Genomic DNA, 25,189 nt, shown 5'->3' with positions numbered 1-25,189 from the left:
AAAGGGGAGTGGGGCAGGCAGAAGAGGGTAAAGGGAGGATATATGGTGATGGAAGGAGACTTGACTTTGGGTGGTGAACACACAATACAATAGACAGATGATGTATTATAGAATTGCACACCTGAAACCTATATAATTTTATTAACCAATGTCACCCCAATAAACTCAATGAAAAAAAATATATATATAAAAGGAGGCACGAGAAAAGGCAACAGTGTTCAACCAGTCACTTGTCCTTTGGGAGCTTCATGAGCTGGTGTTGGCAATGTGAGCAATGTTAATATTGTGTTCCTCTTGGGTGCATCATTCCTTCAGCGAAGACTTAGCTATTACAAAATCATTTGCAGGGAAATTGGAGACTCTTCCCACTCCCCTGCTTCTGTAAAAATACTGCTGCTATCTTAAACAAGGCTAAAAAATCTATTAGCTTATGCAATAGCCACCTCTGCATTCAACAGTTTCCTCGGGAAAGCTCACAAAGACTTTTCCTGATACCCTTTCTGAACCCCAGCCTGGGAAAGAGCGTGAAGGCTGTGCTCATAGCAGCAGGGAGGGAGAGCAAGAGCCCACCCTAGAGCACAAGAGGGCTCCCTGCTGGGCTGCCAGCTGTGAGAGAGCAGCCAGTGAGGGGAAGGACCACTTAAGACACAGTGTTCCTCACTCTCCCAGCTGGTTGGGACAGGCTCAAAAAGGATTAAAGTTTAACCCACTCCAAAGCATCAGATGATTATTTTAAGCCATGGAACCAGATGCTAGGAGTTCATTATCTTTCTCAGTGCCTCTGGTTTTGGTTAAGAATAAAAACAGCTGTCAAGGTTCTCTTAAACTCTCTAACACACCCGATTCAAGCTGCACATGTAAAACGTTTTCAATATCTTTTATTGTTGCCTTTAAAAATTTCCCGTAGACAAAGACTCAATATTGTTGCATTCAAAGACATTGTATAACAAGGATTAAAAAGTACTTAATTATATTTTTATTCTACTATGTATCAATGTCATACCCCCGCCACACACACAAAATGTTTAGATCACTTAATAAGTTATAACATTCCATGTTTTAATATTAATAACAAGAACATTTCCTGAGTTGACAGTGCAATGTAAAACTTAATCTGTATTGCTAAGACATTTTACAGCATAGAAACATGATCAAAGTGATCACTTACTTCATCATGTCATAAAACACAGGAGCTCATCATAGAACAGTGATACAATTTAAATGGCAAGGAGCTTTGTGATTCATAACAAACAACCTGTATGGATTTGTTGCCAATGACTGACTTTCCTGGTCAAATATCAGTAGTAAAATAAGTTATGGTATAAAATAAAGCCAACAGGTTATCTACATTGAAGGAACATTTGATTTCATTTAAGAAGCTGAAGCCTGGAGTCTAGTTAACCTTGAATATATTTAAAAAAATGTTGTCTTAAAAAACCCTAAGCAATCACAAATTTAGATAAAACAGTTGAATAAAAGACAATGACACCTCTTCATTATTCTGTAAAACTATGGATCTCATCTTTGGAAAAGTTAAGATCATGCAGCAACCTGAAAAAACAAATGCAAAGCATAAGTCCCTTAGGGAAAATGTTTAAAAATAAAGAAGTAAAATCAAAGTTTACAATCATAAATACAGTACTTAAAAAAACATAATTATCACTTCTAAAAAAATAATAATAAATCTTTAATATCATCAAATATCTAGTGTTCAAATTTTCAACTGTCTCATAAATGCCATAATTTTTAAGTTTGTTTGAATCAAGCAAGTCTACATACTATCATTAGCTGATAAGCCTTTTAGGTATCCTTTGATAAGATTCCCCTCCATCTCTCTCCTTCTACTGCAATTCATTTGACAACATAAGACTTCTACGTGCCAAGTCACCCACAGTCCTCATTTTGCTGCATCCCTGTGGTCGTCGTCGTCGGCAGCCGTCCGTCTCGAGAGACGATGGTGTAGCTTCTTAAGAGTCTATCTGCACCGCCGAGAATGGCTGTGCAGTCCGACTCGGGAGTGACACGGTATCTGTCTCCTCCCGTGTTGAATCGACATCTTGCGATGACGCTGGAGTGTCCTCTCCAGTGAAGCTGAAGCTACAGAGCCTGGGCAGGGTGATATGGAGGGTCTGCTGTTGCCCATGCAGCAGACCCCCCCTCTCTTCGCAGCTGAAGGGTCCAAGGGAAAGACGGAGTCAATACAGCTTGGCTTCAGGTGCGCCGCAGGAGTTGCCGGTGTTGACTACAACGTCAAACCGCCTTAGGGACTCCGGCTCCGGATTTTCTGTCGGGTTTACTCCCTTAGCCTTTCCCCTGAAGAGGTATGCCGCAAGGCAGCGGAGGTTTTTTGGAGTCAGAGTTTTCCTTCTCTGATGTGCCCTGACTGGAAGATCAAACCAGCGATACTTAGCTCGCAGGCCGACGCTCAATCCACTGAGCCAAACCAGCCAGGGTCATCCCTGTGGTATATGTTAATAATACGTACTTCTATCCCCTTATTGCCCCTAATTTAATGATTGGATCTAGAGGCTGGATCAGACACAGTTTAAATTCTTTTTGACAAGACTACATCATAGGTAGTACTCTTCCATCAGGCTGCACATAGTATTCCTGGTTGTGGGTGCCTCTCTTTTCGGATGCTAACAACTATCGATGATCTATGTATAGATCCATTATTAGTTCACTAGAGACTGAAATTGGTGATATTCTACTTCTATCATTCTTCATTTATAAGCTGAGGAACTCTATGAAGAAAAACCTCCTATTTATTATGTTGTTGCCCTGCAGTGTGGCTCATATAGAAAAGCAAAATGCTTGATTTCCCCCCTTTATTCACCAGTTTTCAAAGGAGTTGATCCCCAAAGCATCCTATCTTTACTCTCTCCACTGAACAGAAAAACAGAAATAGTTGGAAAACACTATAAATGAAGATGGAAATCTGAGAAATGGCTTTGTGTAAAATGCTCCGGAACATAATAAACATTTATTTAGTAATTCGTATATGTAGTCACTGTGCTAAGCACTCCACACATATACGTATTATTTATTTCCTTTTCCAGTGATGCAATAAAGCTTAGAAAGGCTAAGTAATTGGACCTAGGGCCCCCAGCTAATGACAGTAAGATGATTCGAAGTGGTAGAGCTGGAATTCAAACCCAATCGGCAGCTTCCTGAGCAGGCACACACGTTCGAACAAAGGACAGTATGTACGGCACAGGGGATATGAGGGCCAACCTGGCGCAGCAGTCAAGCCTGTTTTTCTGAACCCGTCCTACCTTTCCAGCTATACCTCCTGTCTCTCCTGGCGGGTGGCTTCACACTAGCTACAGACCAGTCTAGTCTTTTGAACACCTGCATCTTTATTGTATCTGCTTGTTCCCGTGCTACCTGTACCATTCTCTTCCACTTCCTCTGACTAGCAACGTTTTAGTCCTCATTCAAAGCACAGGTCTTTCTGACCATAAGCGGAGTTTTATCTCCACTATACACACCCCAAGGGAAAAGTAACTTGTCTCTCCTGAATTTCCATAACAGCTTGTTTTTATCTCTAGTAAGTGTTTATGATATTCTGGTCATATTTCAGTTATCAGTCTGTGTATTTGTTTCCATCACTAGGGGGTGTGGGCCTTGAGAGCAGAGACTGTTTCATTCATCTCTGTAATAAACACAGTGGGTACTTAATGGATGAAATAAGCTTTGCCAGCCAAATAATTTTAAGCTTTTATTTATATTAAAGAAGTAAGTTTCTGAGTTCTCACATCACACAAATTAGACAAATTTTCACCAAATATGGAGAGTAAATTTGGAGTGGTTGTGCTTATAATATAACCTATGCAGCAGACTAAAATGAACTTTGGAGGACACTTAGGAGTGGGCATCCCAAAGAGTCATCTCTCGGGACAGAATAAACTATGATATAATAAGAGACTCATGTACCTGCTGAGTAAGAGAGATATATCACATCCATTAAGAGGATGAGGACAGGAAATCAAAGAAATGAGTCCTAGACTAAAATTCACAAGGGCTGTAAACAGCAAGTAATGACTTGAATTAAGCTACATCTCACAAAGTAACTCTATGCAGCATGTTTAAGGGTGAGTAACAGTAGGATCCATGCATCTGACTGATAATACTCTTGAGCAATTCTGGGTAAGTACAGCATAGAAAAGATTAACTCTGAGGTAAAGTCGAGAAAATAAAGCTGTAGAGATTACAGTCAATTTAAAAAATGCAAAAATATTAGATCTGTGGCTACCTTCTATTCATTTATACATGTACTGAAACTCCCACAGAATGCAAGATAGTAGGCTAAGCTTTGCATGGAAACACAATGAAGAGCCCCCGAGAAGCCCCTAATTCATGGGAGAAAACAACCCACTTCTGTCAGGACACTGTACAAGGGATTCCTCCTCAGTCAGTGGAAAGCTGACTAAGTGGCCTTAGTGCCAGTCTCTTTCTTGAGGAAGAGTTTATAACTCCCATAATTTAAAAGAATTATTATATTGTAATCTATAAAGATTAAGAAACTTCTAAAATAGAAGTGTCAATAAAGCAGAAGAATGTAGCTCTTACTCTTTTTTCTGAAAAATTATTTTACTGAAAACGATGTTATTAGTCTTCACTATAATTTTAATAGTTTTACTTGAACTTTAAAAAAGTGAAAGTTTAATAATAATTAAAAATATCTTTAATTTGAAAGAGCTTACACATAAGTACATTCTCCTGAAAATATTAAAATCTAGAAATAATTTAAATTTAATTAAAATACCTTTGAAATACAACATGGAAAGAAACACTTTTTAATGTCTATTTTTGAGGTCAATCTTTTTCATAATTAAAATTAAAAATAAAACAGCAAGGGATAAATTTATCTAGAAAATATTAGGTTAAATCATATAACAAACAAGGAAAAATAGGACATTTAAGGCAGTCATATTTTAAAATCATCTAGAAATCCAACAGTGACTACATTTAAACAAATATTTTAAAGTGTCATTTTAGAGTTAAATCAGATCAAGGTGAATTTCAAATAAGAGGGCACTACTATTGATTTTTCATTATTTAGAGTTCAACTCTTAGTATTGGCTTATTATGTTCTAGTCTTGCCTTTTTGTCTTGCTGTCTGGCTTTTAACCACTGTATTATTTACTAATGTTCACCCAGTTGCAAAGAATGAAGAAAGATCAAAAGCTACAATGAAATCAACACTGCTTATTAATTACTATATATTATAAGCTTTGGTGGAAGAAGAGGTTGAATCTAGTGTCCCAAATATGATTGTGGCACTAATCTTGTGAATGTATCCATACTGCCAGTGATTAGCAGAGATATTGAGAGCTGACTGTATCTGACCTTTGCATTCATATCTAACTCTACACATAATCCTAGCTTCCAACCCTTCACCTGCATGAAAAGAAAAACTTTGTCATTTTCTTAGGCTGAAACAGACTATTAAAAGTGCAGGTTTGCTCGGCCGAGTGGCTCAGCTGGTTGGAGCACCATCCTGTACACCAAGAAGACTGAGTTTGATCCCCATTGGGGTGTGTATGGGTGGCAACCGATCCTTGTTTCTCTCTTTCTCTCCACCCCTTCACAAATCAATAAACATATCTTTGGGAGCTGAGAGCTAAAGTGAACCACTTTTCAGGGAAGATCTTCATTTCAGTCTCGAGGACTCTTTTTACTTTTATTTTTTAAAGATATTATTTATTTATGTTTAGAGAGAGGGGAAGGGAGGGAGAGAGGGAGAGAAACAAGTCGAGGACTTTTTTCTACCACACTGCTACTCACCTTATTCCTTGTTCTGTAAATGGCACTGGTCCACAAATGCAGATAAGAACTTTGGATTTGTCTGAATTTCTTTTCAAAAATCCAGAAAGAAGACCTGATGAAATGAGTCCCTTTTTGCCATTCCATTCAGAAGTAGGTGCTGAGAGAACAAATTCAACATCAAATCTAGAGAAAAGAAACATGTTTAAAAGGTCTATTATTCTCAAAGCCTTGAATATGCTGAGTTCAGAGTAAATTTTCAAGAAGGTAATATAGTACACATTGTTTCTCAAAGTTATTTAATCACAGAGGCTTTCAGGGGGGACACATAAACATTCAAGAAACACATTCTATGAAACACTATTTGAGGAACATCTGGGAGAAACAGAATGTGGTAGAAGGATCCAGATTAGGGGTCCACATATCTGTGAGCATCACAGGCTGGGAAAATGAAGGGGTTAAGGCACACTGCTCAACTGACTTATGCTTCTGTAATCATGGTTTCTGCTATCTTAAAGGGAGTAACACACTGCTCATCCCAATAATGACACCAGAGTACGGAAACAGAGTGGGTTGTTACCTACAGAGCCTGTCAGTAATGAAGGGGCATAAGTGCCGAGTGTTGCTGGGCCTTTCCGTACCCATCTAATACATACTTATTTAATATATGAATACATTCAAGGTCTCGTATCACCTGATTTTAGCCTACAGGTTTCTTCAACTGTAAAACTAGAGGATGAGAAAGGATCACCACTAAGATGCCTCCTAATAATACATATATATAATGCTTTTATTTTTACAAAGTTATTTCACATTGTTCTGTGAAATGCATTGTATTTACTTCAGCAAAACTGGACTCTACTCTTTTGCTAAAACACTCTGTACATCCTGGCCCTCATGTGCTTTTGCTCATGAAATCCTACAATTCAAATTTCTTTTCTTGTCCACAAAGTGCTAATTGTTTCCCAAAGCCCAGCTCAAAAGCCCCTTCGTCCATGAAGCTCTGATCTCTTCTCACAAAAACAGAATTATTTTCTCTCCCTAGACTTCTCTAACATGTGATTTATTACTCTCAAAGCACAGACTTTACAGTTACTGCTGTACTTTAGAACTTCTCCCTCACTAGGGTAGTCTTATTCATTTTGTAACTGTTTCCAATATTAAACACATTTTGCAAATAGCAAGCACACAAATGCTTGAAGTGAGGCACATGATCTGTTAGTACATATAACTGGGTACATAATCTCCTGCCTTTTGTTGCCCCACTCCCTTGATGTTCGGAATACTTTTTTTTTTTTTCTCTTACCAGTATGCTCCAACCATTAACCTCATCCTTTCCAGAGGCAAAATAAGGACACTAACAATACAATGAGTTGGGTACAATATTCTTTACCTTTCTAGAGGTTATTTGTCAAAATGCTTCAACAGCCTTAGTACACCTGGACTTAGTGACTCTTACGATGAATTTTTATCCTGTATAACTTAGAGACGAACAACTTTCTATTCACTATGTCAGACAGTAGGGAATTGGTTAAGTAAATTATTGTATGCTCACATGAATGAATAAAACGCAGCTATTAAAATCATGGCATGGTACAGGTTTTCCCAACTGGCTCCATGGTGTTTTCAGTTGGCTATATCTCTGTTTCGGGGGCTGTCCTGTGCACTATAGGATGTTAGCAGCATTCCTGGCCTCTACCAGATAGGCACCTGTGGAAACCCCTCCACCAGCTGTTACCATCAAAAATGTCTCCAGACATAAATGTCACCTAGGGTATGAGGGGGGAGGGAGACGCGGGGGGGGGGGAGCAGGGGAGACAAAAATCACTGCAGGTTGAGAACCACTGATTTAAAGTGTTCTGTACATAGAATATATACAATACACCAAGTAGAAAATGTAGTTATAAAAAGTACAGCCAGACCCTGGCTGCTGTGGCTCTGTGGATTGAGCGTCGGCCTGCGAAACAAGTGTTCCTGGTTCGATTCCCAGTCAGGGCACATGACTAGGTTGCACATCAGGTCCCCAGTTGGGGGCGCAAGTGAGAGGCAACCACACAGTGATGTTTCTCTCTCTTTCTCCTTTCCCCTCTCTCTAAAAATAAATAAATAAACAAAAAAATATTTAAAAAAAAAAAAAGTATAGCCAGAATAACCACTTTATTTAAAAAATACCAAACAAAAAAGTATGTGTGTGTGTATGTATCAGCGAGCAGAGAGGTGGGAGGTGGGGAGGTGGGGGACACAGGGAGAGAATGGAAAGATATAGACCATAGATATTAATTGTTCTTTAAATGGTAGGATTATGGGTAATTTTCCTTACATTTTTTTCTATACAAATATGTATTAATTTTGTAAACAGAGGGGGAAAATCAGTAAATCAACAACTTCTACTAACATAATACTATATGCTACTAGCTTTAGTAAAATTGTTATTGTCTCCAAAAATTACTGCTTTGAAAGGGAGGAAAATACTTGCTATATTTATATATTATAAATGTGGCCCGGAATTCAACCTCATTGTCAAACTGTCCAGTCCCTTGAAACTAATTCTGCAAAAACCAATATGTCACAGAGTCAGTGTGCTTTACTGAGGGGAGAGGGTGGACCAATGTGTAGCACTGAGTCAACTAAGCCTCATAACACTGCTCATAGTTCAGAGATGAGTATATGTAATTTGGATTTCAGTTTACATAGTAATTAGCTACATCTCTCTACCATACATATTTGCTTTCTGGTTAGCAACGTGAAAAAAATGAAGATACATTCTCTGGATCACAAGAGAAAATAAGGCAGGACAGTATCTTGTTCACTGTTTCACCCCTGTCTACAGGCACACAGTAGATGTTCATACGTATTTCATAAATGAATGAATATTACAAATATGCTAATTCTGGGTTAGACACCTACATGTGCTATCTCATTGTCCCCATATCTCACTGTCCCCATAGCCAAATAATCCTATAACATAGGCATTACTGTCCCAGTTCTGCAGATGGAAAAATTGAGGCTTAGTCAGATCAAGTACCTTGCCCAAGGTTACAAGTTAATAAGTTTCCAATATACAATTAGATTTCTAAGAATTTCATTTGCTAATAAATGATATCATCTAGATAAACTTTGAGGACAAGCATAGCATACTTGCTGAAAAAGAAAATATTAGATCATATACCAGTCTATCCCCCCTTGTTCCACAAAGTATTAATCAGAAGGCTGAGACCTAAACCTACAGACAGTAGTTGAGAATTTCACTTGTTTTACCTACAAATGTAAGAAAGAAAATTTTTATATTCACAATCTAATACAAATTTAACCAATGAGATGTGTTCAGATGTCACATTTTCTCATCAGAAACTTTATTACTAAAACTGCAAGTGACCTAAGAGAGTCAAGATGTAGGAAAGAGTGATTTAATATATAAAAATATAGTTTTAAATGCTAACTAAAATAATAGATGTGACATTAAAATTACCTTATAGTAAATATGAACATTTACTTTCCTTTCATGTGTGAAACAACAATTATGTTTTTCAATAAAGAGTACTAAAAACCCATCAATAAGGCTGGGTCTCTCTTATATGTGCACAACCTCAGAATACTGTAAAATTCCCGATAAATGTTCCAAAGCTATCCTTGGAAGCAAAGCTTTTTAATGTTCCTGTGAGGGCCTGACCATGAGTCTCCAGGGAGCAGAAACTACACAGTGCTCGAAGTCGGTGCCTCAGCAAGGAGTGCTGGCCCCAGAAAGAGGAAGAAGGCTAGGGAGCAGCGAGAGTGCGAGCACCCAGGAGCAGGTGGATGGAAGCAAGAGGAGGAAGAGAAGGAGCAGAAGAGGGAGGCCAGAGTCAGGCCAGAGGTGGGGACACTGTCACTCCCCTGCCAGCTAGAGAGTCTCATTCACCGGGTGAGTGCTGTTAGAGCCAGTCATCGAGAGGTGGGGAAAGGGGGCCTTTCCTCATCCTCAATACTGCAGCCTATGCAAGTCCACCAACCCAAATTATGCAGCCCAAACCAAACAAAACACACAGCTGACTCTGTTAAAAGGGGCTATCAATAATTCCATTTTACCAATTACTTCTTAAACCGAGTTAAACTGCTATTAAGAGACTGAAAATAGAATGTCTGATCATTGTAAGAGTACTATCTTAAAGAATATAAAAACACTGCCAAAAATACTTCAAAAAAACAAAAAACAAACAAACCCTAGCTAAAAAAAAGCCTACCTATGTGTGTTTAAATTCTTCTAAATGTTTAGGAAAACAAGAGCTTAAACAGTTAATATGGAAATGAAACACAAGTATATTGCGGTCCTCTATAACCACAATTCAAGCATTTACACTTTCTCAGTAGGAAAGTAGGAAAGATATTTCATTTCGCAGCTCAACAAACAGGCCCAAAGAGTTAAGTAATTTTTGAATAAAGTTTCAAGCTAGTGAAGGAAGAATGAAAACTAGTGTGAAAGACATTTGAAACCCTAGGACTTTGTTTTTTTTTTTTTTTTTTTTTATAAATTATGCTCTAAATCACCATACAACTACCTACGTATGGTATGTATTCTTAAGTTTATGTCTTAAGTATGTAAGAAGAGTAAATACTTCAAGGATAAATAAGTGCACATCATCCTTAATTTGTGAAAGTCATTTATTAGAAGACAAAGAGGAGGACAAAAGGAAGGAAAAAAACTAGAAAAGACCACAGCATTACTTTATTAACAATATTCAGAAAATATTCAGAAGTACCTAGAGCCACCAGAGAAACAGCTGAGTTTGTGAGGTCTTTAACTTTAACTTTTATAAAGCCTAGGACTATCTATACCATGCTATCATAAATATTTACTTCAGATACTTATGAAGTCCTGAGATCAGTAGAAATAGCTTTTAATAATTACAGAAAAAAGTATGTTAGGTGATCCAATTCACTCTTCTTCTAAAAAAATTATTTAGAACTTCCTACTGCTTTCAAATTTCTTTAGGGAAATGGGGAATATATCCATTTAAACTATCTTATTTCAGTTGCCTGTGCTAGGGCACTTTTGTTCAATGAAACACATTTTCACTTCGCTCTCCTTGCTGCCTCATTCTGCCAATGAGTGAGTTCAGCCTAACTCAAACTTTTGCTGCTGCCTACACCAGCATTTCTGAGGTGTGTACTGAGGACCACTAGTGATACAGCTATCAGTACATGTTAATGTAAACAAGCAAAAATGAAGAGAACCTTGCTAAACGATGCAAAAGGATGCCCTCCCCCCAACACCTTTTGGGAAGTCACTATGGGCATTAGCATATTAAAGGCTCTAAGAAATCCTGCAGTAAAGAAACATGCTTATTTTTGCTTAATCTACTTCACCAAATTTACCCCTATTATAACAAGAAAATCTTGGCTACTCTGAAATCCAACTCAACAAAAATAATATAATGTAAACATAAAACCCAGGTTATATTGATAAACATGATATCACATTGAATCTTATCAAACTATTTCTTTGGAGGAAGGATTTTAACATTACTTAATTTAGAAAAATCATTGATTAATTTATTTTTTCTTTGAAGAAACTACCTGGTAAATTAAAAACTCTACCCAAAGGAAATAATGCCAAGACTGACTATGTATATATATAAATACTTAAATGTAGAGCTAGTACCAGTTTAATACCTTTTATCTTTATATGCTAATTTCTCCAATTGGCTTCTCCATATTATATCATCTTCTGTTTTATTGAAGAACATCAGCTTCACTTTCCTTAAAAAAAAAAGCAACAACAACTCAAAAGAAACTATTTCAATGACATTTAAAATATGCATGAATGGAATATCTAAAAGTGAACTAACATAAATGTTTTTTAGTGCCTATAAAGTAATCAAAATAATATAATCAAATTAGTAAAATAGCTAGGACTTGAGGAGGCAGAGTTAAGAAATGAATGAGGGAAAGAAAACACGTCTTAAGGTCCACTGAATAATTAAATAATTTAGAATACCTTATACTCATCTAACAGCTTCACAAAGGATAGTAATTAAAGATAAAATTACATACCTGAGACTGGGTATATTATTCAAAGCATAATTCAGTATTTTAACCATTGGTGTGAAGCCTGTTCCAGCTGCCAACAAAAAGAGGTCTTCTAATTCTTGGAACTGGGATATTTTTAAATTGCCCTCAGGATTGCTTACGGAAACAAAATCTCCTAAACAATGAAATAAAAAATAAATCAGAAAAAAATAGCAGAGAAACTGAGGCAGCTACACCTAGCTGAATTTAGAACACTGGTGAATAACTTTCAGACTACATCTCAGTTTTTAAGATTATGTGAGGAGTTTTAAGAGTACTTATTAGGCCCCCAAGTATGTCTGGATTGTATAACTATAATCAAAGTAATAATGAGGTTTTATTCACTCATCTCCCAACATTATTTTCCCAAACCATCAAAAGTCTCTAATTTACAAACTGTTGCCAATTATTTAAGTACAATTATCAATAAATAGATGGCTAAATTAAATTATAAACACCTCAAAAGCAGAGTCCATGTCAACCTGTCTTGCACAGTACAGGGTAGAGAAAAGATATTTGCTACTTACATATTGATTCTTAACCATAGTCATAAGACTAGTAGGAGAAAATTGATCTAAAAATGTATTCTAAAATCTTATGTCCGTAAATGTGCTAACTTCACAACTTCATCAAATCTTTGAATAGACTATTAGATTAAAACAACAAGAGCTGTTCTGAATTCAATTCCTATAAAAACAAAGGAAGATCAGAAACTGTACTTGGAGTGTGCTACTTCCCAACAGAGAATCGAAATACTTGAAAACACCATTTTCTGAAATGCAATTGTTATAACCAACACGTACCACTTATTAGGTTTGTTCTGAGAAGAAGGGAGGAGCCGGGTGGACCAGTTCCAAGCCTTTATCAAGGGATATTCAAGCAGGCAGCTGAGTCTGAGCGGACTGCAGCACCAAGGGAAGGGATAGAGGGATTTTTAAGGGCATGAAGCAAACCCTTAGGAGGATGGGTCACCGTGCTGGTCGGCTCCAGAGTCCAGGGTATAGGTGTTTGCGAAAGAACAATGTCTCCTGATCAGGGATGGCTGTCAGGAGACTTATGGTAAATGATGAAGGGAGAGGAAGGGGAAATGGGGGTGTCTCAGCAGGATGTGGCAGCTATGCTTTAGTCGCCTCTGTGAATGTGGAACCCTGTAATCGCGTGCATGGCTGGTGGGTGATGCAGATCCTCTTTGTTTTGGCACAGGCAGTGGCTCAGGTCCTGCATGACTACAGGTCACAGTTCCTGAGAACACGGTGACCACTGGCCATAGCCTGTTTTGCAAGGCCTGACTCGGGTGGCAGGTTACGGGGCAGGCAACATGGTGTCTCTGCGCCTAACACCACTCATGTAAGAGAAATATCCTTAGAATATCTCAGAAAATTTTCAATTTAATTAAAAATATAAAGCTGTCCACATTTTAAAAGCAATTTAAAAATTTTATATGCTTAAATGGTTGCAATTTTTCCTTTCTTTTCCATAGCAGGATAGTAAGAATCTTGAAGTAACTTATATATTAAGCACTAACAAGTAACAGAACTCCTTGTCATAGTTTGAAAGTGGCCATAAGATCAAAATATCCCCAGGGTATTACTGGGTTGGCCAAGAAGTTCGTTGGGCTTGTTCCATACCATAGTTCTAGTGGCACTTAGTTGTCCTTAACTTCATTTGAAAAAATTTTGTTAGATTGTATTGTGACAGCTGTCATATCAGCACGCATTAAAAAAGAATTTAACAAAATTAAATTTTTAGGAAGCTGCTTTAATATTGAAGATGGAAGAAAATACACAACAATTTCAGCATATTTCTATTTCAAGAAAGGTAAAAACACAACTGAAATGTAAAAAAAAATTTGTGCAGTGTATGGAGAAGGTGCTGTGACTAATAGAACATGTCAAAAGTGGTTTGTAAAGTTTCTTGTACTATTGACAGTTTGGCCAAATAATTCTTCGCTGTGGGGCTGTCTTATGCACTGGAAGATGTTTAGGAGCATCCCTGGCCTCTACCCACTAGAAGCCAATAGCAGGAGATAGACAATATACTCAAAATATCCAAATCAATAAAGTTATTGGTGAGAAGAAAAAAATGTGTCTTTTATTTTACGGAAAAAGCATAATAGACTTTTTGGCCAACCTAAAACTAAACAAGCCTCACAGAATGATACTAACTTGGTAACTTTTGTCCACAGTCCAGGCCTTCCAACACTATAAAACTGATTAGACTAGGCAAAGTACCTGATGCTAATCAAATTCACAAGAGATTAAAGTACACATGCCAGAATGGTCACTGATTTACAGTCAGGCTCTCTGCATCTAGTCACCTGAATATTAAATACACCATTCTAGGGCATCTCATTCATTTGACATGTGAAAGGCCAAAATAATCATATCAAAGTTGCTGGGTGAACATGGGATTGAAACAAAGAAGTGGATAATGTTACAGCACAGTCTGTTGAGGCCATGAGGAGGCAGCAGAGTCATTGCTACCATGCCAGTACACCTTCCTCTAAGTGAAACAAGCATTTGTGCCACATCCAGGCTCCCGTATAAAGTTGAGAAAACACTGATGTTGAGCTTTACACTTTACTTTTCCATGTTTTAGGCTAACTCTCCACCTTGCTCTGTTCACTCAATCTCTATGAATAGGCTATAAATACCACTGGATAAATTTTCACTTGCTACATTAGAATCATTTGTCAGTCCTTCACAAGATGACAGTCATCTTCACTAAATTTGTGGGTATTCCAAAATTCTCTATATTTACATTTATAGTGAATATTTTATGTAACCACAGAAAACTAATTACATCATTATATATAGATTTCTGAGCTTAACTTTCAGAAAACAACATAATTTTATTTCCAAATTTTAGTGTTCTATTTCACTGTTACTTCAATGTGCTGCTAACACTGCCTTAAAAAGGGGAAGAACATATTTACTGTTAGGCAAAGGCAGTGAAAAGTTGAAGACACAGAAAAAGGAGTAGAAGCAAAAAGAAGAGTCTCTAAACTTAAATATATTCATTAGAGTACTTTTTGTCATTTTTTCCAAAGTATTTTAACTGAGAGCCTATCATGTGCCAGCTGCCATACCAGGTGCAGGAAATACAAAGATAAGTAAGTCACACTACCTTTAAAGTGAAAGTCTTGTAAAGAAGAATATTTATTCTTATCCTAGAGCTATGAACAACGTGTTAGGGATTATTGCAGGGGGTTCAGGAGAGGAGGGAAGATTCATAAAAGAAGTGATATTTTGTTTGGTTCTTAAAAAAAAAAAAAAAGGCTTTTACAGATAGAGAAAGCGTCGATGGGCATCCTACAAAAGGCAACTGTATTTATCTATGAATAAGAATAATGAGCTTGTGAAACTCTGAGTAGCACAAGAGATGAAGCTGGAGAGATCATGAAAGTCTTTGTAGGTCATGCAGGCGACTTAATCAGTTAGGTAGTGGAAGATCCAGCAGAGATTTCAAAGCTGCAGAATAATTGGAAAATGCATATAAGTAGAAAAGAGAAAGACCCTAGTTAGAGGCAACTAAGAGAGAGCAGCCAGAGGCCAAGAGAGAAATGATGAAGTCTTGATCTAAGAGGGTGGCCAAAGGCACAGAAAAGAAAAATTAGAAATTCGCCGGGAAGTAGGCTCATAGAACACAGTGCCTGACTGGACTGGGAGGGAGAAAATAGGAAGACTCTAAGATGGCCCAAATCTCTGGACTGGGTCAAGAATGAACAGTGAATGATGCTGCAAATAATAAAGATGAGCATGGAGTAATGATAGGTTGGGTGGGACAAAGAGAACATGACTTTGGTTGCAGACATGTTGAGTTTAAGATACTTGATAGATTCCCGGATGGAGTTAACTAGAAGGCTTTGTAACATGTGCTCCAACCTAGAACACAAATAAGGTAAAAAACAAAACAAAAAACAAGCAAAAAACCCACAGAATACTAACCGCTCGGAAGACAGTCAAGTTCTGGTGTGAAGAGTCCAGCAGAATAGATTTTGATCAGAAAGTAGATGTATTTATTGTTGGGAAGAACTGGTTTCTTGAACTCTGGGAGCAAGGAATCAGATACAGGTGTGTATGGCTTCACTATTTCAGTACCTAGAAAAAGTCATGACGAAGAAATTCAATTTTAAAAATCTACAAAGCTCTGAATGAAGATAAAACATACAAATTTCATGATGCAATCAGTATATATTTAAGCCTGTACTATATGCTTTATATGCATATAGTACAGCTATATATACCCCAAGACTATATGTGCCAAAATAATTTTAACAGATCAATATTTTATCCATAATATAAACAATCTGTTTTTATTAAGTGTAGTATAAGACTGGGATTTATGTTAATAAACTCAGATAATCTTATATTCTAGAAGCATACAAACTGTGACAGGCCACAACAAAAACAGCATAAAAAGTTGAGATTTAAGAAGGTACTTACATAACAACTAATTATACATCAAATTTTTAGTAATGGCTACTGATTGTTTATTTGGCTGAGTGAAAGGGAAGAATTTCACATTTTACTTTATATATTTCCAATTGTTTTAATGTTTACTATACTATATATTACTTTGGTAACTGAATGAAAAGAATATTAATCCAACTTCTTTTGAATGATGGCTTGGCATTAAATGATGAAGAAAAAAACTTCATAGTGCCATCATAACAGTCCACATCCACCTGATCCTGGCTGGTAGTCTCTTCGACTGATTGCTGGAAACAGCATGACTAATGTGAGAACGTTACCTTTTGCAGCTTCAAAAGGCCATGAAAATGTTAAAGACATCAGGAAGAAGGGTATTTAAAACCAACAAGGTAATTTTAGGGTGAAAAGGAGGAAAAAAGAATTCACACAGCAAAGAACACATTTACAGATCTTTTTATACTGGTGGCAATCAGTATAAGGAAATCACTTGTAATCATCCACTCATTTTAAAATTTTATAAATTCAACTTTATAAATGACACAACCGTTAAGTGGCTTAAGAGATGCTAGACTGTGTTTCTAGGAGTTGTCTTCACCAGAGGGGCATTTGTGCACTCCCTTACTCTAAGGCTTTGTTAATAATAAATTATAGTGCTAGTGGAACCATCTCGGTGACTAGTGGCAATTTCTTTGTCCCATGCAATAATATGGCATGACTGTAGTTTCAACATGTAGGAATACTGCATTCATAAACCTAGAATCTGTCCATCCCTAAATCTAGCTGCCCAGAAACATTTAATAATAACCTAAATGGGGGCTTCCTAAAGAGATTAGGACTCATTTTGAATTGGTTATAAAAGAAGAAACTCTTTCCCCAAAGCCTCTGTTTGCCTTACCTGTAATAGTTAGCTTGAGGTAAACATGTTGCCCAATTGGCACCTGAAGGTGAGTACTTGGTGGCAGCATCAAGCAGAAAAGCTTCGTATCATGAGTAACATTTTCCTTGGAAATTAACTGGCACTTTCTGTAGTACAAACCTAAAAAGTGATTCATTTTCTCTTATTCATGAATGCATTAAGTAAGAATAATACTAGACCCACTAAGTGAAAGTACAGACTCAGCTTTTGCTCTTTGGTTGAGCTTGAATTTCTCTAAAAGACATACATGTTTTTTAACTTTATCAGTATTTTGAAAACCTTATAGTGCTAATTTTTTCCATTTTATTTTCTGAGATATCTATTTTCTAAAACTTGGAAATACTTCTATAATTTGAAAATAAATTTCATAAAAGGAGTATTATATTGCTCATCTATTATTACAGCATGTTAAAAACATTACCTCATAAAAATTAAAACCTATTTCTTCTTAAATTCACTTTTTAATAATTCCATCTTTTAAAGTCTTATATTAACAACTTATATAATTAAATTATAGATGTGAAAGATATTTGACAAGCAACAAATCTACATTCTAAATTCTTTCCTTACAGAATGAAAAAGTTCTGAAACTCAAGTACTGAAAGTTTAACAATACTAACACTATTAATAATAACTTTAGAAATCTTTCATAAAGACAGGAAAAATATACATTCTTGTATGTATTATTTGTATATGAGGTCTCTCCAGAAGGTATCCAGCCATGTAATATGAAAATAAAGACATTTATTGAAGAAGATACAAGAAACATTGTATACAGAATAATGACACCTCAGTCCCCTTCAAAGTAGATACTTTGGGACCTCACACAGTTCTTCCAACCCAATCGCCATCAGCTGCCCTATCGTAGTTTCCTGAATCTCACTGATGGTCTGAAATCTCTTCTTTTTCAAAGGTGGTTTTAGTTTTGGAAAAAGCCAGAAGTCACAGAGCACCAAATCTGGGTTGTAGGAGGCCTAAGTCACCTGGGTGATTTGATGTTTCAACAAAAAAAGTCTGCAGGAGATGTGATGCATGAGTGGGTACATTGTTGTGGTGAAGCTGCCAATCACCAGTTGCCCAGAGCTGCAGCACTGTGAATCATTCAAATGGTTTCCGTGGAGGAATGTTCAAGCTTAAAGCCAAATTTGAGGCAGATTTGTTGCTCTACTTGCTCAATCATTTTTAATGCAACCGCCACACAGTACACATGCCCACTCAGTGGTGTCATCACCCCCACTGACTAGGTACAGTGAAACTGTCATTATTCATGCATGCGCATTCCAGTCCACTCTCTTTGGCTGCCAGTTTACAGCAATGTCATCACGCAAACCGTTCTTTTTCTTATTATATTAACAATGGCTGGACTTTTTCTAGACAGACCTTGTACATGTATTAATATGTATATGAACTATAGAACATTTTCACTGTCAAAAATGATTAAAACAAAAATATATTTAAGCACATATGACTTGATTATCTAAAATATCAATTTAGGTGAAGAACTGATGATGCCAGGTTTGTGGTACTAAAATACAAATAAACAAAAGCAATCAGATAGTTCTCTAAATACTAGAAATATATGAAATTAATATCCGAAGCTCAGAAAATATTACTTGTATACAGAGCAAAATTATACCACTTGGGTTACAAAAACCTGTTAAGATGTTCTGAAAGCATTAATAATTTCACTTGTAAATTCTCTTTTAAATATAAACAGCATACCAAAGTAGATTGATTACAGCAGTTTCATATTTCCTCTCTTAAAAAAAAAAAAAAATTTACCGAGATATATCAGAATCGATGTCAAAAAGCATTTTCTTATCTTACTTAGTCTTTCTTTTTTTAACCTAAAAAAATATAAGTATGTGCCAAAAGATTTATTCAGATCATAGGACATAAAAGGCCCAATATCTAATAAACATCAATGAAATCCACAATCCTAAGAAATTATTTTGGCCAGTTTCATCCAATTTCTCTTTTTCCCTCGACTCTTTTGTGTCTCCAAGAGCCCAGTCACTAAATCTTTCTAGCTGCTAGCACAGTAGCTTGGTATGCATATAAGTTTAGAGTGCATTGCTGTACACAAAAAACACTGAGGCATCGTTCAAGTCACTTTATTCTAGTGTGGGGGCACAGCTGGCACCAGAGTACAGCTAGGGTACCACCCTGACGTTATCTAGGAGGCCTAATCTAGTACGGGGCTGACAAAAGATCAGAAGACACAGGCTCATCCATAGGAGACATGAAGGTTCAAATGATCTCCTTATTGCTTTTTCCAGACCCTTCTGGGACACAGACCCAGATTGAGAAATACAGAGATTCACATACTACATGCCTAAACATTTAACGTACAAATTAGATGAATAACGATTAAATAAAATACATTCTGTGCTGTATCTTGAAATATACCTTCATAAATATCCTAGGAGGTTAGGTTTAAATTCTGGATTCTTGAACTGCTGAGTTCCATGCAGGAAGATGACAGAGAAATGAGAGCTGCACCCCCACTGACTGTCTGTGGCCTGCTATCTTCACTCCTCATCCCCACTCTGTCTGACTCCGAGTGAGGTGTGAGCACACCATCCAATAGCTCTCCCATAAACAGCCTTGGAAAGTCCTTAGACAGAAGTAGATTTGGGGCCACTTGAGGAGGAAATTCTGGGGTTCTAGTATTTGGAGCATGGTGTTAAAGAAAGAGTGTGAATTCTGGAAAGACATTTCTTGGCCTTGCACCCTCCTCATCCTCTGGGAGAAGAGCTGGATGAGAGCCACTGTGGAGTTCTCCATGTATGAGTCCAGGGTAGGTGCCCCTCTAGCCCAAGTTTAAAGGCTATAGTGCTTTCCTCTAATCAAATATAGTGCATGCCCTTCTGATAACTTTATTGCCAAACGAACAGCTTCACCTCCTGACTTGACAATTTCATGTCAACTCTAGCATTTGCCAGAAAGGATCTGCTACAGTTAAGTATGCATCTCCTCAACTATATTGGAAAACAAGGAAACCGTGGGTGTTAAGAGTAATTTCCTGGCTTCCCTTGTTTTAGATTTAATACAGTAAGAATTCTTGCTATTTAACACGACTGAGATAATTTAGGAAAGTTTTCATATTTCAATTGGACTGAGGAGAGAGGAAGTAATAGCTGACATATGAGAGACAAGGAATATAAATCAGATGTGCTGCCTACCGCAGTCTGGACAATGCCGTTATTTAAGTTTAAGTGTCGGGTTTTTGGCTTTATAAGCAGAGATAATTATAACAAAATGAGAAAAGTAAATTCTAGACCTGACATGAGAAGGCAGTGCATTAAGTCTTCACCTTATATGTTATTTTCAAACTAAAATTCCTTTAGCTAAGAAATTTCAGTAAGAGGAAGCCAGTATGCTAATCAATAATTTTAGTAATCTATAAAGACCTAAGAACCACATGATGGACTAAACTTTTAAAGATACTGCATCAAGTTAATCATAATACTTTGATGATATAAGTATTTGGCTTTGCTATGGTGAATAAAATAATCTACAGCTTTTATCCTAGTTTAAGGAAGAAAAATGACAAAGAAGAAATTATCTTTGCTAATTTAGTCAAATAAATAAAAATACTCCCTAAACTTTGAGTCATTTTCTAAAGTAGAAAACCTAATTCACTGAAAAATACATGCATGGCTCCAATTTCAGACAAGAAAGCTAAAGCTAACTATGGTGGTTCAAGACTCAAGGAGCAATTTATGGCTGAAATAAGGAGTTCATGGAAAGCCTTGGGAAATTACAGGGAATAACTGAGCAATGTTCATTCTAACTATTTCCAAATGGAGGTCAGCCTTGGTTCTCAGTATCATTTATTTCTTGGTTTTGACTTTTACTGGGGCAAGAGATTTCACTTTAATAATGTTTTCACTTTTATTGTCTTTTACCTTCTCTTCAGATATGTTAGATATTTCTGGTATTCTACGTTCTCTCTCTCCACTTAATACCACAAAATTCAAACCTCCTGTTCTGGTTAAGTTAGTCTATTTAACCTTTTCCACACGAGGCTTACATTTTTCTTTCTCTTCAACCTGCAAAATGCCTGGCACAATAGGTACCAATAACAATGTGAAGCTCTACCTGGGAAACCCTTCATGGTTGTAAATTTTTTTTGAAAGCTACTTTCAAAACATTACTTGAAATCCATCTCCTTCAAGAAGTTATTCAAGGTCAAATTCATCTGCCTCTGTTCACTTGGGATTACCTCAGAATATCCTCAGTTTGTACAATATAATTTGCCCTTGTTAGCCTGTTTCATTATTAAAGTATTCTTCAATCTCATATTTTTGTATGGTTTTTCTTCCACTTGGAAAAATCATTTCTGATACCTTTTGTTTCATACCACAGTGCCTAAAATAGCCTTCTGCAGACAATGTGTACTCAAAATATGGCTACCTATACTTTTCTGTAAATTAAAATATTATCCACAGACATATTTTTGTAATTTTAAATACTCAGAGATGGTAAACTGAATACATGAAGTTAGTTCCTCTAACACCCCCCCCCCCAAATAAAAGCAAATATGTTTTGTGTATGCATTTGGTTGTTTTTTTAAGGCATAAGCCTGCAAGGACAGAAGAATGTAAAAGTTAAGTAGCAACAAAACTTTGGGAGCTGAGAAGCCACAGAGATGACTGATAACTAACACAGTAAACTCAATAAAGCTGAATCCCAAGCTGGAAATACTGAATGCCAAGAGTCAACAATCTATTTGCAATACAAAAGCCCTTTAAGGCTCAGAAATTGTCAGGACCAAGTACCTCTGGATCAGAGTGAAGGCAGAGCTAAAACTACTTTCTGGATAGAAAATTCATTTGAGAAACCTAGATGCCCTCCCACCCTCAACTTCTCCAAAGTTGCACCCTACTCAGCACAGCCACATGACTGACCCTCTTTTATTCTGGCAAAAATAGTCAAAGTTTGCTCTCCAGAGAGAGAAAACATAGGATCTCTGAATTTGAGTATATATTAAAGGCTAAACTGTATCCCTCTCAACTTTCATATGCTAAAATTATAACCCCAGTACCTCAGAATGTGACTGTATTCAGAGACAGAAAAAAAAAGAAAGAAAACTACTTAAGTTTACAGCATTTTTCCCCCACATCACTTCTGAATTGTTGGGTGCAAGGCAGAAGAAAGTTCATTCTGGAGACTGACAAAATAGTGGCATCAGCCTTTCTCCCCAAAATGTTCTAGCTACACAGGGAGTATATTACTGTTGACAAGTCACACCCACATGCAGTTTCCAATCAGCATTTAGAGTTTCATCCTGAAATATGAACAGATAAAAATTCAAAAATACTATGGTAATTTTTTAAAAGATGATAAAAGCTAATAAGAATAGGATACTAATCAAAGGAACAAAAATCAAAAGAGTTCTTAGAAGTTAAAAATATGAAAATAGAAATAAGTAATTCAATAGGAGAGCTAGAAGACACAGCTGAAGAAATCTCCCAAGAAGTAGAACAAAAGAACTAAACTGAAAATGAGAGAGAGAATTGGCTAAGGAGGTTTAAAATACGAATACTTCTAGAAAGCAAAAACAGACTATGGAGGGAAGCAAAATCAGTATTTCCCAAAACTGAGGGTCATAAATTTACATAATCAGATTAGCACAAAAGATGAACATCCAGCCTGAGGATGGAGAGAGACCCACACTCAGGCATATCAACTTGTGAAATTTCAAAACACTTGGAACAAGGAGGAAATATTACCAATTTCCAGAGAGCAAATATTGGGTGTTCACTCTGAAAAGTCATCAAGTAAAACATTTATATTATGCACCCTTTTCTATAAATATATTATACTTAGATAAAATGCTTAAAAAGGAAAGGAAGAAAGGAAGTAGTGAAGAAATGAGATAAAGGAAATGAATTACATCCTTTAGGAGTAAACTGAGAAACTAGTTTAGGGAAGCAGAAAAACAATAAATATGTTTTTCTTCTCTTTTTAATAGAAAAAATTAGATGGACATATAAGGCATAAATTAAACTTGTTTTGGCATCTTTTATAAAAAGAAACCTGAAGAAGTGAATAGTTAGACAACAGTCTAAGTGCAGTGGGTGTCTCCATTCGGGTATCATTACCTAATGACTTTGTTATGCCTAAACATTTGATAGATCTGAAAATTTAATCTGTTAAAAAAAAAAAAGGTGTCCCATTTCAACTTCTTAAGAGGGAGAAAGACAGACCTTTCACTCATCCCAAGGTGGCCTTCCACACTCTGGAACAAATGTTTGATCAACACAATTTCGTAAACACAGAACTCAAAATAACAGCACAGCATACCTGTATCTTTCTTTGGAATAAGTGAATTATGATTCTCCAGGGGATGACCAAGACATTCCCAAGAAGTATTCTCCTTTTTCTTTAGGACAATCTCTATCTTTCCCACATTCTCAACAACCCGCACTGAAAAGAATATAAATTTCATTTATGTTCACTGATATTAAATACAAAATTTTACTTTAAAACCAATCTTTTTCAAACAATCTAAATGTCCCAATCTGTATGAATGACACCTATAATTATTAAAATAAATAAGATTCTGTGCACATACTCACCAAAATTGTTTATAGCTTATAAAATGTTAAATCCAGCTTAATTTATTTTAGATTCAGATCAACCTCTTTCAAGCGAACTCATCAAGGATCAAATATATATATATTGCTAATTTTCATATTAGCTCAAGTATAGCCATAGCGACTAATTAACACACAGCTAAAAAAAAAAAAAAGTGGGGGCAGTGGAGGCTGACATATACTAATTAGCCATTGAATGGATCCATAAAAACAAATTTAATTTACACCCGTTTAACATTTCTTGTTTGGGATCCGAGGGGTTCTTATGAGTAAATTAAGTAGACCAATACTGAGTCTAATAAACACAGAAACTGCCTCATTAGAATGAGTTCCTATAAAATGCATGTGAATCTTTGTTAATTAAAACTGTTACACATTATCTTTATTTTTGAATGATTACAATAGTTTAGACTATATTGGTAAACTAACAAACTAAAGACTTTTACACATTAAAACTTATGAACTGAATGTGTGTTTAAAGACGTAAAGTATATTTCATTTTGTCTTTAGAAACAATCTTTCTGTTCTTCCTCACCATAAAAACAAAATTTCATAGCAATTTAACAGCATATGATAGGCAAATGAATTCAATTCAATGAGCAATGACCTGAAGCTTACCAAACATGAAAACATGGTTTGTGAGTTTAAGGAGCTAACTTTAAGCAATTTATAGTTACTAATGTTACATAGAAAAGGGAAGACAGAACCAGTGCAAAGTATTCTGACAGTACTTTAAAACAAGAAATAAAAAAGGAATATTATTCACCCTTAAAAAAGAAGGAAATCCTGCCATGCAACAACATGGGTAGAAATAAGCCAGATAAGACAGACAAATAAGACATGGTAATCTCTCATATGTGGAATCTTAAAAGAAAAAAGAAGGGGAAGTATAGAAACAGAATGGAATAGTGACTGCCAGGGGCTGGAGGGTGGGGGAGATCGGGAGGGGTACAAACTTTTAGTCATAAGATGAATAATCTGAGATTCTACAGTATAACACAGTGACTAGTTGATAATACTGTATTGTATAATTTAAATCTGCTAAGAGAGTAGCAACATGTGTTTTCACCAAAAGAAAAAACACAGGTAAATATGTGGGATGATGGATATGTTAAATAATTCAATTGTGAGAATCCTTTCACAATGTATAAACTTGTATCAAATCATCATGTTGTATATACTGAATATAATTTTATTATATTTTTAAAAGTTGTGTAAAATCCACATTGTATATTTGTATACAGCAACATTCATAATTTAATACATTTTGTTAACATTAAACATTCAAATATATGCTTAAGAAAAATTTGTCTTGCCTAGAATATTTCTACAAGCTGAATATCAGGAGTCGTCGGCAGCCGTCCGTCTCGAGAGACGATGGTGTAGCTTCTTAAGAGTCTATCTGCACCGCCGAGAATGGC

At 36.2% G+C, this 25,189-nt stretch overlaps 1 protein-coding gene across 1 annotated transcript in view; it reads right to left on the bottom strand.

Moving 5' to 3' along the window:
* Positions 1 to 861: 861 nt before the first annotated feature.
* CYB5R4 (cytochrome b5 reductase 4) overlaps positions 862 to 25,189 on the bottom strand; it is a 78,142-nt gene continuing 53,814 nt past the window's right edge. The window contains exons 10-16 of the mRNA XM_090279626.1: positions 23,476 to 23,598; positions 17,143 to 17,283; positions 15,762 to 15,914; positions 11,800 to 11,950; positions 11,419 to 11,505; positions 5,791 to 5,955; positions 862 to 1,551 (exon numbers count right to left, since the gene is read on the bottom strand). Of these exons, the coding sequence (XP_090135752.1) occupies positions 1,497 to 1,551; positions 5,791 to 5,955; positions 11,419 to 11,505; positions 11,800 to 11,950; positions 15,762 to 15,914; positions 17,143 to 17,283; positions 23,476 to 23,598 (875 nt within the window). The 3' untranslated portion in view covers positions 862 to 1,496. The remainder of the gene's footprint in view (positions 1,552 to 5,790; positions 5,956 to 11,418; positions 11,506 to 11,799; positions 11,951 to 15,761; positions 15,915 to 17,142; positions 17,284 to 23,475; positions 23,599 to 25,189) is intronic.

The sequence above is a fragment of the Furipterus horrens genome, unplaced genomic scaffold, assembly GCF_987537825.1.
Source record: "Furipterus horrens unplaced genomic scaffold, mFurHor1.1.pri manual_scaffold_6, whole genome shotgun sequence".
Classification (NCBI taxonomy): domain Eukaryota; kingdom Metazoa; phylum Chordata; class Mammalia; order Chiroptera; family Furipteridae; genus Furipterus; species Furipterus horrens.
The sequence above is the reverse complement of the archived record's forward strand: the minus strand, read 5'-3'. Positions and strand labels throughout refer to the sequence as shown.